Raw genomic sequence first — 13404 nt, 5'->3', positions numbered from 1 at the left:
CTTTGGAGTAAAGTTGGATCAGAACCTAGAGATGTCTCTTGTGGAAAAAAAAACGTAAAAGACGTATAAATACGTTTTTGGGACACTGAAACAATTAAAAATAGAACTTATTTATTCGTTTTTGGGAGCAAATGAATTAATGAGTCCTCACAATAACTGAAAGAGACTAAAGTAGGTAGAAGATAAATATATGTACCACTTATATCTACTGTGTAAATCTCCATGTGTACAGCGTAGCTCAATCAATTTTACACAATTATCACAATGAAATTTCAGTTCAACACTGAAGTTTCCAATAGTAATAATAATACATATTTTTAATTGAATAAACCTAGTATACATATGAATAAATAGTTTACAAAAGTAAATGTTATACTCAAAGACATTAATCAACTAAGAAAGTGGTTGAATGTATTAGCTGGTTCCATGTCCACAATTTTCTACCTGTTTTTGGATTCCAGCTGAGCGATGAGCTCCCTCTTCTGTTTGTTTACATCAAAGTTAATGCTTCGAGTGGGTATCACCTGAACACACACAGAATGACAATGACCCAACATGGTTTTATAGTGCTTTGTGAGTTCTCTTTGTGGGATAGAGTATGATTAAAACATGAATGTGAGATAATGAAATATGATCTCACCCCTGAGCTTTCAGTCTCTGCCAGTCGAGACGTGTAGCGGGCGATAAGTTTGTGTTCCTCATCTTGCCTGCCGGGGGTTTGCATGCTGCTAATAGAGAGAACTTGAAATTGAATATCACATGCCAAAATATATACATAGCTTTGTTAGGGACTGTTATTAATCAACAAATCTAAGACAAACATGCTAAAACAAAGCTGATGCATAGACTTCATAATATATTGACAGGACACAGGGCGCGGGGCTGATTAATAGGGGGCCTATCGTCAGAGCTGAGTGGAGACACAGACAAAGAGTTTTTTACGTTGAAAATTCTTGTGACATAACAGTCTTGTGCTAAATGGAACATAACATAATAAAAATGCATTCATTCAGTACAACATGGCAAAATTATTCCATAATGGTCCCTGTCGACTTCCCCTTTACTGTCACACCTCCCGAACGTTATTTCATGCCACCGTAGTTAGTCAGGATTTTGTAATTTCCCTGCCTGGCTTCAGAGAATGTAAACAAACCAAGAGGCGTGACAGCTATCCGACATGCTAACCTGAACCGGGTGATCGAAGCGAAAAATCAAACAAAACTAACCCGGATCATTTCACACGGCCGCGGGGTGGTCGATTGTCTTCACCGATCGGCAACCCGCCCGGCGGCAAGTTACAGCTCATTCCCCTGCTACTGACAGGAGAGCTCGCCGGGGAAGCAGCTGGAGAGTACCGCCGGACAAACCGGCCAATGTCGGAGGAGTGCGTAGCTGCCACATAGTCAACAGGAATATGGCGTAAAATAATGCTTTACTACACGGCGGAGAAGTAAACAGAGAGCGGCATGCAGTTGTTGTGCAGCTAACATGGGAGGATGTGTCTGAGGAGTACTTTTCTACATGTCTGTCCATGATCAAACATCCTTTATTTAAAGAAAGTTTTAGTGTTTACTTTGTAACCGCTGTATTCTCGGCCATTCTTAACACAAAGTTTCAATTTCTGATTGGGGTTGAAAATTTGTGAGAACACCGGGCACACGAAGAGGGCAATAAACGGAGTATAGGGGGTGGGGTGCAAACAAGCCGCCGGTCGTCAGCCATAAAATGCAAGCCACCTCCGTATTAAATCGTGAGCCATGATCCCACTATTTGACATAATACAAAATATGATGTTTACTCACTTTCTCTTAAGTCCAATGGTCCCACAGTAGTAGGGCTTGTTTTGGCTAATCTCTGCGGTGAACGGGAACCTTTTGAAACCCCAAAAGGCTCACACGCCTCTCCCGGGTGCAGCAACAATTTTCTGCAGCCATCTGGCTGTCGTGATGCGAAAAATAGACGAATTAATCCGCAAAATCAGCTGAATCCGCAGTCCATATGCATGCTATAAAGCAATGCTGTATTGTGAGATGCTGACCCGGGTGATGTCACATTCGCATTAGGCCTAAACCCGAGACTGAGGACGGAAGTCACTCATTTTCATGGCGCGGGATTAAAAAATTAATTATATAAAACGATAGCTTCCACATACATCCAAGCGGTCCATTTCATTCAGAAGCATAAAACACTGTGTGAAATATGAACTGAACATGCATTTTGGTGTCATATGCACTTTAAATGCCTGAATTCTTTATAGATATGGACGTAAAACTGTCTCGATTGTTTGTTAAAAGAGCAAAGAACCAGGCAGTTAGCATTTATTATATGTAAATATGTCGAATCATGACGCCAATGCCGTAGCGGTTAATTTTTCCCATTGATTTTTTTCACGTTTCAAAATGCATGCATGGCACGAAAAATCTAATAATTACCTTGAATCCTCGAACAAATCACTCCTGAGACAATCCTTCCTGTTTGTATGTGGTACAGCTTTCGTACTTTTTCAACCTAAATCTGGTGTTAGATTGCTGCATGTGTTTGAGAATAACTGTGACAGACTTCGACCGGCTGAAGCAGAGTGTTGGACGGCCCCCTACTTGAAGGCGTGGCACAATGTGTCCCGTCAATATCATTATGAAGTCTATGGCTGATGAGTTGTTAGTGCATATTAATTTGCTTGATGTTCATATTTTTTTAACAAGTCCTGTTTAACAAATCCTACTGCTGACAATTTGCTTTTATTACAGAAGCTTAATTTCTTTTAATACCACTTGACTACAATTAGAGAAGTCATGTTGTAAAAAATATTGAGTCATCCCGCTATTTTAAGTCGCAGATGACTCAAACTAACACATGATGCACCCACATTACCCCAAAAGGCTTTTTGTTTGAAGCAATAGAATGCTCCCAAAATCTCCATCTAAACTGAGCTTGTCTTTTGGCTTGAAAGTTATCATTAGTTCTTGTTTGCCTTTACAATATATTTAGCTTTCAATGTCATTCTGCCAAGTGAATCGGTCCTGTCCTGCTGTATCCCTGCAGCCTCTCACCATGGGCTGCTCTGGAGGCGATTCACATAAGCGGCGATCAAAGCGTGTTCCTCATTCATGCGCTGAGCTGCTGCCAAACTGCTGACAGAAGTTATACACAGCAAAGTAAGTATCACATACGCTACACGAACAAAGGTCTTGTGACGCTCAGCTTGCTACTTTGGAAGAACAATTTGGGAAAGGCCCTTTTCTGTTATGACAAAACTGTGCCCAGGGCACAAATCAAGTTGCATGATTATTTTAGTGTGGTATTACTGTGGACTACACTCCAAAATCTTCCAAAATTCCCCTAGATGAGTGGAAGCTGATAGCATATTTTCACTTCAAATTGATGTGATATCCGTTTGTCACCATTGCCTAATGTAATGTAAATACAGTATATTCTTGTAATGATTTAGTCTTCTCAAGTCCCAACGTATAATACATCCAAATGACCAGAGGTGGGTAGTAACGCTTTTGAGAAAAATGTACTTCTAAGAGTAGTTTTACTAAGCCATACATTTACTTTTACTTGAGTAGATTTGTGAACAGGCATGAAAATGGGCCAGGGGTTAAAAAGGTGAGAAGGGTGTGGAGGAAATATGTTCTGGTCGGGCTGTCCCAAACTACTAATTTTCTCCCGATTAGTCAGCCGACGATTTTTACTATTAGTCGACTGATAAAAAAATAAATATTTTGTTTTTCGACTAATTTAGCAATGAAATTTTTGTTGACGCTTATGAATTCACAAAAACATTTTGGAACACTTAAATTCTTTATTAAAGCATGAAAAACATGTAAATAATAATAGTTAATCGCACATAAACAATGAGGTCAAATGCTCATAGCATTAACTACCGGTAGTGCAGAAGATGGAATATAAACAGATTCAGAACACTGACTTCGCCTTTCCAACATGATTCAAAACAATTCTTAAAAAAATATATCTTGCATTATTATTACTATAGTATACTACTAAATATAATAGTATTATAATAATTATATTCATTGCCAGTCATATTTTTCAAAAAGGGTGTCATTTTAAAAATATTCTTAGTGTAGAATATGAATTCTGTAGTATTATAGTATTTACATATTATAGTATTAATTCTGAAGTATGTGGGATGAACTCCAGAAATCATTATTTATATGAATGTGACGTGCCTTTATTTTGAAATGTTCACCGGAAGTACGTTTGCTAAACCGCTAACAGCTTCACACTCCACAAAAAAGCACTTTTCGTCATTGCTTGTGGTGTCAATCATAGATTTTTTTTTTTTTTTCGTTTGCATATGCTGTTAACCAGCCTTTTTTAATGTTTGAAGTGTCACCTTTTAACCGCAAGTTTGCATTTTGGAGAAGACTGCGCATGTTTTATAGCAGGCTAAAGTAGGTTGTCTTTTTTCCCCATTAGTCTCAATGTAACGATGCTAACGTTTACAGTGTTTAATATACATGTGTGGTGCCCTTATTTTGTATGTCTGAACTGTAATTCTACGGCGTGTTGATTACCAATAAACATCTGTGAAATTAACTGGAGTCTCATACTGTATGTCATCGACACGCACGCACAGATGTATGCATGCACGCACGCAACGATAAAACGCAGCCGTGAAAATTATCGCCCTGATTTTTATTTACCTTACAACAAATGGACTCATTGCATATCGCGACAGGCTTAGCAACTTCAATAAAACATGTCGTTAGTTAGATGGAATTACAACCCCCCCCCTTAAAAAAATTCTCCTTGGTTCACGTAGGTCACCCTTTTTGACTTCAAAACAGCGAATTTCGCCGAAAGGTGAGTGATTTTCATGCATGTGTGAAGAAAAAACGCTACTCTTACTCCGCTACTTTGGGCTACACAAGAGTCGTTCCATTTTTCCTCTTTATTCTAGGTATTAGATTTTATTATTTTTTTTGCCAGCGATGCCAAGAGTAGCTCTACTAATTTAACCAATGAGATGTCGCAACGATAATCACATGACTCCACTACTCCAATCAGACGTAAGCTTGCTGTTCTATGATCACGCCAGCCTGTTCAATCAAGTGGCGTCTTTAATGCACCGTAAAAAATGAAGTATTTGACATAGCGCGCTGCCTTCAACAGGACTCGAAAGCGGGGATTTAAACCTCGCTCCCAGTTTTTATTTGGCACCGATTGACCAAGGAAACCCGGAGATATGATCCTTTTAATTTCATAATAGTAAATGTGAAGGGACTATTCGCTATTCAAACCAGGAACTATTTTCTCCACTAGAGGGCACTCATGCTCTTTGAACAAATAATGCCTCATTTCTGTCTTTGTTTCTCTCTTGCCGGAATTCAATGATTTCATTTATTTATTTATTTTTTATTTCTTTTACTTAACGTGGTTATGTAATGGGTTATTGTACAGTATCATTATAACAACAGTTCATATAGATAAGTTTGTGCTAAGAGAAAAAAAATACCATTGTAAAAGAAATATATACAGTATATATCATAAGCAGTTACAATTTTACTCATTACTTGACTATTCTTTTCACAAAATACTTTACTTGTACTTGCGTACATTTTTTGGATGACTACTTTTACTTTTAATTGAATAATATTATTTTGAAGGAATGCTACTCGTACTTGAGTACAATTTTTGGCTCCTCTACCCACCTCTGCAAATGACAGTCGGATTACGTAAAAACTGAAGATCTTGAATAAGGTGATGACACGTGCTGATCATATCAAACAAAGCCCATTTATTGTGCTGTATTCCTTGTGTTAACACATAGAAAGCACCGAGAATCATGCACATACTGCAAACACTAAACTAGTATTTTGTCAAACTTTACCACTTAGCAGTTGGCTCTGGTGCTGAAGAAGACAGCAGCATGGCCGGACTTGGGTTTCCAACCGGTTGAGACGGGCTGCACAAAACATTAACACAACAACTTCTGTCAAGTATGCAAAGCACAAAGACATACGTTTATATCAACAACTCATATAAAATAAAGGAGTAGTTATTCATCATCGCACAATTGAAGCTCAGATTCTTACACACATTCACGCGCCTTAGTGTAGTCACGCATTCATGAATCATTCCGGTCAGAGTAAACACAGACAGAGCAAAGATCACAGAAAGCCGGAAAAAGATAAGCAACTCAGGCAAAAATATGCAAACGATGAACACTAAGAAGAAAAATGAGCTGGGGCTATGTCACTATCTGCATACTCACAGCTAGGTGAAGTTGCTCTGTGCTAGCCTGAATAAAAGTTCAGTGCTGGGAGGCATGCAATGAACCCATTTGCTGATGTTCGGAAAATCAAACACCGAATACAGCAATGGGGGCGGAGCCACCAAAAGGGTTGGCTGGATTTGTTGTGTCCCTAAAGCTGGCTGCATGTTCCGCGAATGTGTATCAATCAGGGTGATAATAAATTAAAAAGAAATTGGCAAAAACATCTCCATGAGGAACTCAATAAAAACAACTTTATACTGGACTATATTGACAGCTAAAAGCCAGATTGAAGGTAATATTGTACAGTATGTATATGTTTCTATAGTGAGTAAAACAAATTGAATACTACTACTATTAGTACCACATTAAGACAGATTCTATAGCACACAGGAATTGGTATTATTTTGCGGAATATACTGGAAAAGTGGAAGAACTTTGGCCTATATCTAGTAGCCTGAAAAATGTTTACAGTATATAACTTTGACAGCAACACTTACAAAAGTGACAAAAAAAGCTCTTGAGTCTTACACTATATTAGCGAGATTTAGGGTCCTCTCGGGTTCTTCTGGGTAAACTGGGTGCGGAGGTTCCCTGGATGATACACAACCCAGCGTTTTCCCAAGGGCTCGGCCCAGCTTAGTCGCAGGCGACTTCTACATAAAGACAAACCAAATATCCGATTAAAAGCTGTCATCCTGGTGTGTTCTGAAGTTCCGCAGTCGTGTTCATAGTTTTTATACGTCATATCATCACTCAACTTCACTCAGCACTCAACGTCAACTTATTCCACTATACCTTAAATAATAATGTACATGAAGAACCTGCAGAAAAGCCAAATCTACTTCTTAAGGCAAAGGGGCAGGGGTGTTTATTTTTTAAATTTTTTTTAGATTAAAAGAAGCTTTTCTGCTTTATCACACTGACGTCCTTTCCTCGGCTCAATGATGACATGAGATACAGAACTGTCATTGTTGAGCAATGTTGTTTTCGTCAAAGACGACGATAACAAAGAAATTTCATCAACAAACACTTTTTATCATAACAATGACGAGACAATAACAAGTTTAAAGCATGTTTTGGGAGAGTGAAACAGAAAGATACCAATGCCAGTTTTCATCTGACGAGACGAGAACGAGACGAAAATGCGCCACAGTTCACGTCACATGTTCACAATTCTTGACATTTTATGTGTAGTTAGCCTGCAAACTTATGCATGCATTCATTTTCAGCAGATTGGACTACTGCAACGGTATATTTACAGGTCTTGATAAAAAATCAGTCAGGAAGCTGCAGCTAGTACAGAATGCTGCAGCCAGAGTCCTCACAAATACAAGGAAGCTGGACCACATTACACCAGTTTTGAAATCGCTACACTGGCTTCCAGTGAGTCAAAGGATAGACTATAAAATACTACTGCTCGTCTACAAAACACTTAATGGCCTTGGACCAAAATACATGCTTGACTTGTTAGATTTCTATGAGACATCTAGACCCCTAAGGTCGTCTGGAACGGGTCTTCTGCATGTTCCAAGAACAAGAACCAAGCAGGGTGAGGCAGCATTTAGTTATTATGCTCCTCACCTCTGGAACAAGTTACCCGAACGTCTGAAGTATGCTCAAACTGTTAGCTCCTTTAAATCAGGTCTAAAAACGCTTTTGTTTAGCACTGCATATCCATAACTGTCTATATATTTCAATCTACCTGCCTTCTATTCCTCTTGTGCTTATCTCCATTGCTGATTTCAATAATTATTAGTAGTAGTAGTTTTTGCTTTATTTTTATTTTTGTTTTATTTTTATTTATTTATTTTTATTCTGTGATTAAATGCGATCTTTTGTCTTGGTTTTTATGTTGTAATGATTTAAATGTGATTTTTATGGTCTTCATGTGATGTAAAGCACTTTGAATTGCCTTGTGTTGAATTGTGCTATATAAATAAATTTGCCTTGCCTTGCATCATAGCAGTGTCTGGTTGTGCGAGCCATAAAGTGCTGCGCCCTCCCCCTCCTCCGACTCACCTGTGTCATCTCCAGTCACTCCAGCTTGCACACAAGGCAAGAATTGTTTTCGTATCTTGGCCAGAGAGCCAATACAGTGTTGCTTTAGCCTCCGAAGGTCTGTGCTGAGTGAGCGTCACACACTAAATGTAGCTTGCAGGGTTAGCATTGCATTCGCGTTCTCATTAGGCTAATGCTAACGGCAAGTGTCTTCTTAAACTCTCTTTAAAAAAAAAAAAAAAAAAAAAAAAAAAAAAAAAAAATAGTTCATGGCGTTCAGGTAGGTCCATTGTAAATAATCTACTGTTTTCCTGCTGAGTGTGTATTATCATCAAGTTGGTGTTGTCCTTGTAGACGCTACAATACTAGTATGTGCTCGTCTGTCAATGTTCATTTGAAATAGTTGGAAACCTCTATTTTTGGAGTATTTTTTCAAAATTTTATAGACAAAAACATTTTTAGTAAACGTCGACTAAAACTAGACAAACACATTTTGAGATATATAAAATATCAGTATAATCGTCCAAAAGACTAATAAGACTACTACAAAAATTAAAAGGGCTTCAAAAAACAACACTGCATATTTATTCTCGATCCAAGTGTGCTCTTTTTAACCCCTGGTCAAGTGAAGTGGCTACGAAATACACAGGTTCCGATTAAACCTCATTGAAATGTGTGAATGTGACTACAATAGTTTTGTCTTACCAACAACCGGTATGAAAAATGAATGATTGAATGCTTTCACTCAGTGGTCCCTCAACTTAATGGCGTACCGCAAGCAACACGTCACTTCCGTTCATTAATATTCATGACATTAGCTACTGTTGCTAAGTAAGGACACCGTTTGTCCCTAATAGGAAATGAATGGAAATCGTGTACGAAGGAGATGTTTACAGAGTTAAACCTACCAATTCTCTCTGAAAATGATGTGCCTGGTGCCAAATTCACTGGCAAAGATGTGGAAGAACATAAAAATGTTCAGTTAAAGAGATGTCTTTAGTGTCGAAGGCTGAAAAAGACAAAAAAAAAACGAGCCGACCTAAGCATAGCTTTAGCTTTTTTATCGACGCGACTGACAATGACATTCTCCTGTTTCAACAAGCTATCCTTTACCATCAGCCCTGTCTTTCTTATATATCCTCTGGTTGTCTGTCCTACGTCTCTTACAGTTCTTGGGGGTAATTTAGTTAGCTTTGTGTAGCGATCGCAAATGCTACTCAGTGACAGTCAACGAACACTTTTAATTTTTTAATTGATAACACATCTTAATCCTATAATTTATTTACACTTCCCCCTTACTAAAGTTGTATATATATATATATATATATATATATATATATATTTTAGGGCTGTCAAATGATTAAAATTTTTAATCGAGTTAATTACAGCTTAAAAATTAATTAATCGTAATTAATCGCAATTCAAACCATCTATAAAATATGCCATATTTTTCTGTAAATTATATATATATTCTGTAAAATAAATTGTTGGACTGGAAAGATAAAACACAAGATGGATATATACATTCAACATACGGTACATAAGGACTGTAGTGGGCATTTCACTCTACTGTCATTTAAATCTGTCTATGCTGTCCTCACTCCGAAGCGTCTACTTTTTCCAAAGCTAGACAGCTAGTGAACGACGCCTTAATAATTAGACTTCTTGCTTTTTCATCTGATTTATTAATAAAATGGCCTCAAACCATTGTCCTCTTTAGACCGTCGTAAAACTACAAAATAAAAGTACACAAGCATTGCATTAGCAACAACGTTAGCTTAGCATGCTATACAGGTTCACTAAACAAACAAAAAGCGTCTCATACAAAAAATATAACATTTCGCTTACTAACATAATATGTACATTCTTTACAACAACCATACTTACGGACAAATCTTGTCCAAGGATCATATAAGCACAACATTATCAGCCCGAGACGTCGTGCAGCCATAATGAACTGGCAAGAAAATAATAAACCATGTGTTGGACAGCAAAAAAAGCCTTGCTGTAAAACTTACCAAAAGGCAGAATACTTTCTGAGCGGGACATGTGCGTTAATTGCGTCAAATATTTTAACGTGATTAATTTAAATAATTAATTACCGCGCGTTAACGCAATAATTTAGACAGCCCTAATATTATATATATTATATATATATATATATATATATAAACAGAAACGGTAACAGTGGCAGTCAGATACCATTGTAATTCTTTTCAGGTCATTCATTGTCAGACAGAAGCCGTACGGCACAAAGTTACGCTAAAAAAATAAGTTAAAAATATAAAAATGGCTTACCTCTTTGTCCTCTGAAAGACCATGCCAACCCAACATAATGTTTACTGCATATGAAACGTGAATGGATTCACCGAGCTGGTGTTAAAGTCCGCGCAAGTTGATTCGGTCTTCACATTTTTTCCTCTCGAGTTTTTGGTTTCCGGAAACGTATGAAGAAAACATCTTCATGTGTCATAATGTCTAGAGTCGTTTCTACAAGTTCCAAAAAAGCAATACGTGATCGACATGTTCCTTTTTGAAAGATTACCGGAGAAAAGTAGCACTTTTTACATTGGGTCTATGCGAGGGCGGGTCTATAATGTCCCACTTCGGCTTTACTTCCGCTTTACGATGCGACGTCATGGTCTAAAAGTAGCCTGTGTGCGGTACGCCATTGCTGGGAAGATGATGATTGAGTGTCATGATTAGAAATGCATGAGTGGTGCTTATCGCCCTAGTTAGCTGCAGAGTAACTTGTACGCAATGAAAAAATTAATGACGTCCCAGCTATTTTGGTAGTTGACTTCTCATTTGGTACACTGGTGATATTTCATACCTTAGTTAGGTAAAAAATGGTGCGCAATTGGCCCCACCCATTGCATGAACAACTACAAATATTCCGATTCCATGTAGGGCGGAAATTTTAATACAGCCACCCAAAGGACTGGAGCAGATTTAAGTTCTCATATAGACCTGTTTTATTTATTTATTTTTATATATCTTCCACTGTAATATCCAGTATGTGTATTGAAACATAATTCAATATTTTACTCGGTGAAAGAGTTTGTTTATGTGTAATAAAAGATTTTAAAACTCTACTTGTAAACTACTTAAAAAAAAAAAAAAAGGAAAAAAAGCTGAACTTTTAAAAATGTCATACAATGACCAACTGTATTTTTAAAATTTCTTTTCACATTTTGTTTACCAGCCCCGGTTTAAGAAACCAAAAACCTCAAATGATTTAAAACAATAATTGCATTGTATCCCCAATTAAAACATGGATTAAAAATTGCTCTTTCAACTGTCTTGACTCACCCAGGATGAGTGCTCCTTCATCTGATGCTGGTTGTTATGAGAGCCATTGGCATAGCCACGCCAGAAGCAATTCTGGCAGAGCTGGTATCCTCGGCAACGGAGACAGCGGTAGCGGAAGCCTGTTATACCGTTGCTATGACAGTAAGAACATGAGACGGGATGGTACACTGAAAAGAAAAACACAAAAAAATGCTGTACAAGGAACAACACTAACAATATAAAAAGAGCCAATACAGATTGTTTTTGCGTGATTAGAAGCATATGAAAAATAAATTTAAAAAATAATGAGCAAAAAAATGATATTTATTTTTTCTATCGGAATGGTAAATGCTCTTGAACATAGTACAAATTTTTCAATACAGTGGTACCTCTATTTAAAGAATTAATTGGTTATGGAAGTTGATTCGTAACTTTTGTAGAGATGTGTAAATGCCCTAATCCGTTCCCAGCCCCCCAAAATTCATACATAAATCTTTTGTAATGCATAGAAATGCATCAAAACATGTTACAAATCCATGTTACTATTAGATTATTGCACAATAAATATAAAATCAGAGTTGTGCATAATATAAAAAAAAAAAAAAACAAGCAAAAAAGTGAAAAAAGAAGGATAAAAGTTAATACACTCATGTAAAGCTGTCCAGAACACAAGGGGCGAATGAAGGTGCCTCTTTGCCAATTGGATGCCAGGAATGCAAGGCAATAGCCAATGGCAGAGCAGCTATTAATATGTTACATCCAGTAAATTCTGGAGGCTGCCAGTAGCAGCCATACTGTATTTTTGCCTTTCGTATCCTGAAATTTCTTTTGTAACAAGAGGCAATATTTTCCCATTGAGATGTGTCTTCACCTGAAAATTCCATATATAGAGACGTACGTAAGTAAAGGTACCACTGTACATGATAAATAAGTGTGCTTCTACCATTTTCCACATTGGCAAGGCGATGCATGAGGGGAAGCCAGACGAGACATGCGGGAGGGTCAGATACAATGTCCAGGAACATGTTGAGCATCACCCTCTTCTACAAAAACAATTGTAAGAAACACACAACTTCAAATGAATACACCTAAAAGACAATGGAGAATCACACTGTCTAATCTGCAATGAATAAAATAATAAATAACACACTTGATCATATATGACAGCACGCAAAAAATGTCTTTTACCTGTTGTGGGAAGCACGAACGAGCCATGTTGTTGGTGTAGCCAAACGACGGCCTTTCGTGCACAGCTGATGGCAGCTTGAGAGCCTCGATCAGAAAATTGTCAAATTTGGACAGGACCATCACACCGCTGGAGTCTGAGACCTGAGAAAACACATCTACACACACACAAGCAGATTAAGGCAACAGCAGCAGTAACAAACATTTCCCACAAGGTGGCAATTGTGTATAAAGTGTAGACTGAATTTCCAAATAGGAAAACATGAATGCAGTAATTTTTCAAAAATTGAAAGCAGAATGATGATGATCCTGTGCCTGTAAACATCACAGTGGACCTTATTTAAAAAGTAAGTTGAAGCTATCATAACTCGAGGGAAAAAGGACAATTTGAGACGATCAGGTCCTAAATACGTACACTGCCCCCCCCCCCCCCCCCCCCCCCCCAATTTTATTACTGCTGGGAATTAGTGCTCTATAAACAATGTTAAGAGTTGAGTATATCAAAGATTAAGCAGTGCACTGCTATGAATTGTACGTGCGTCACTGAAAGTTCACTGCAATTCTAAGTGGTTCATTAAATCAGCAAAGAGTACTTTGACGATACTTGGACAAGTCGCAAATGAAAAGTTATGCGTCATTGAAGGTACAGTGGTATGAAAAATTATCTGAACCTTTTAGAATTTCTC

The 13404-nt window shown here is 37.6% G+C and overlaps 1 protein-coding gene across 13 annotated transcripts in view; it reads right to left on the bottom strand.

The window, feature by feature from the left end:
• The window catches only part of LOC130907399 (dystrobrevin beta-like), a 66096-nt gene that overhangs the window by 30859 nt on the left and 21833 nt on the right, over window positions 1-13404 (bottom strand). For 8 of the 13 annotated variants that reach the window (XR_009061459.1, XM_057822416.1, XM_057822415.1 and 5 more), the window contains 8 exons: window positions 12722-12876; window positions 12477-12576; window positions 11555-11721; window positions 6773-6897; window positions 5858-5932; window positions 3051-3131; window positions 641-728; window positions 445-524 (listed from right to left, as the gene is read on the bottom strand). Coding sequence is in view for 12 of the 13 variants with exons in the window: in XM_057822416.1 (XP_057678399.1) it covers window positions 445-524; window positions 641-728; window positions 3051-3131; window positions 5858-5932; window positions 6773-6897; window positions 11555-11721; window positions 12477-12576; window positions 12722-12876 (871 nt within the window). In the remaining variant the exon portion in view is untranslated. The remainder of the gene's footprint in view (window positions 1-444; window positions 525-640; window positions 729-3050; window positions 3132-5857; window positions 5933-6772; window positions 6898-11554; window positions 11722-12476; window positions 12577-12721; window positions 12877-13404) is intronic. The other 5 variants (XM_057822418.1, XM_057822423.1, XM_057822417.1 and 2 more) reach the window with 4 other exon arrangements.

The sequence above is a fragment of the Corythoichthys intestinalis genome, chromosome 19 (genome assembly GCF_030265065.1).
Source record: "Corythoichthys intestinalis isolate RoL2023-P3 chromosome 19, ASM3026506v1, whole genome shotgun sequence".
In the NCBI taxonomy this organism is placed as follows: domain Eukaryota; kingdom Metazoa; phylum Chordata; class Actinopteri; order Syngnathiformes; family Syngnathidae; genus Corythoichthys; species Corythoichthys intestinalis.
Note: the sequence above shows the minus strand (reverse complement) of the source record. Positions and strands in the feature narration are given on the sequence as shown.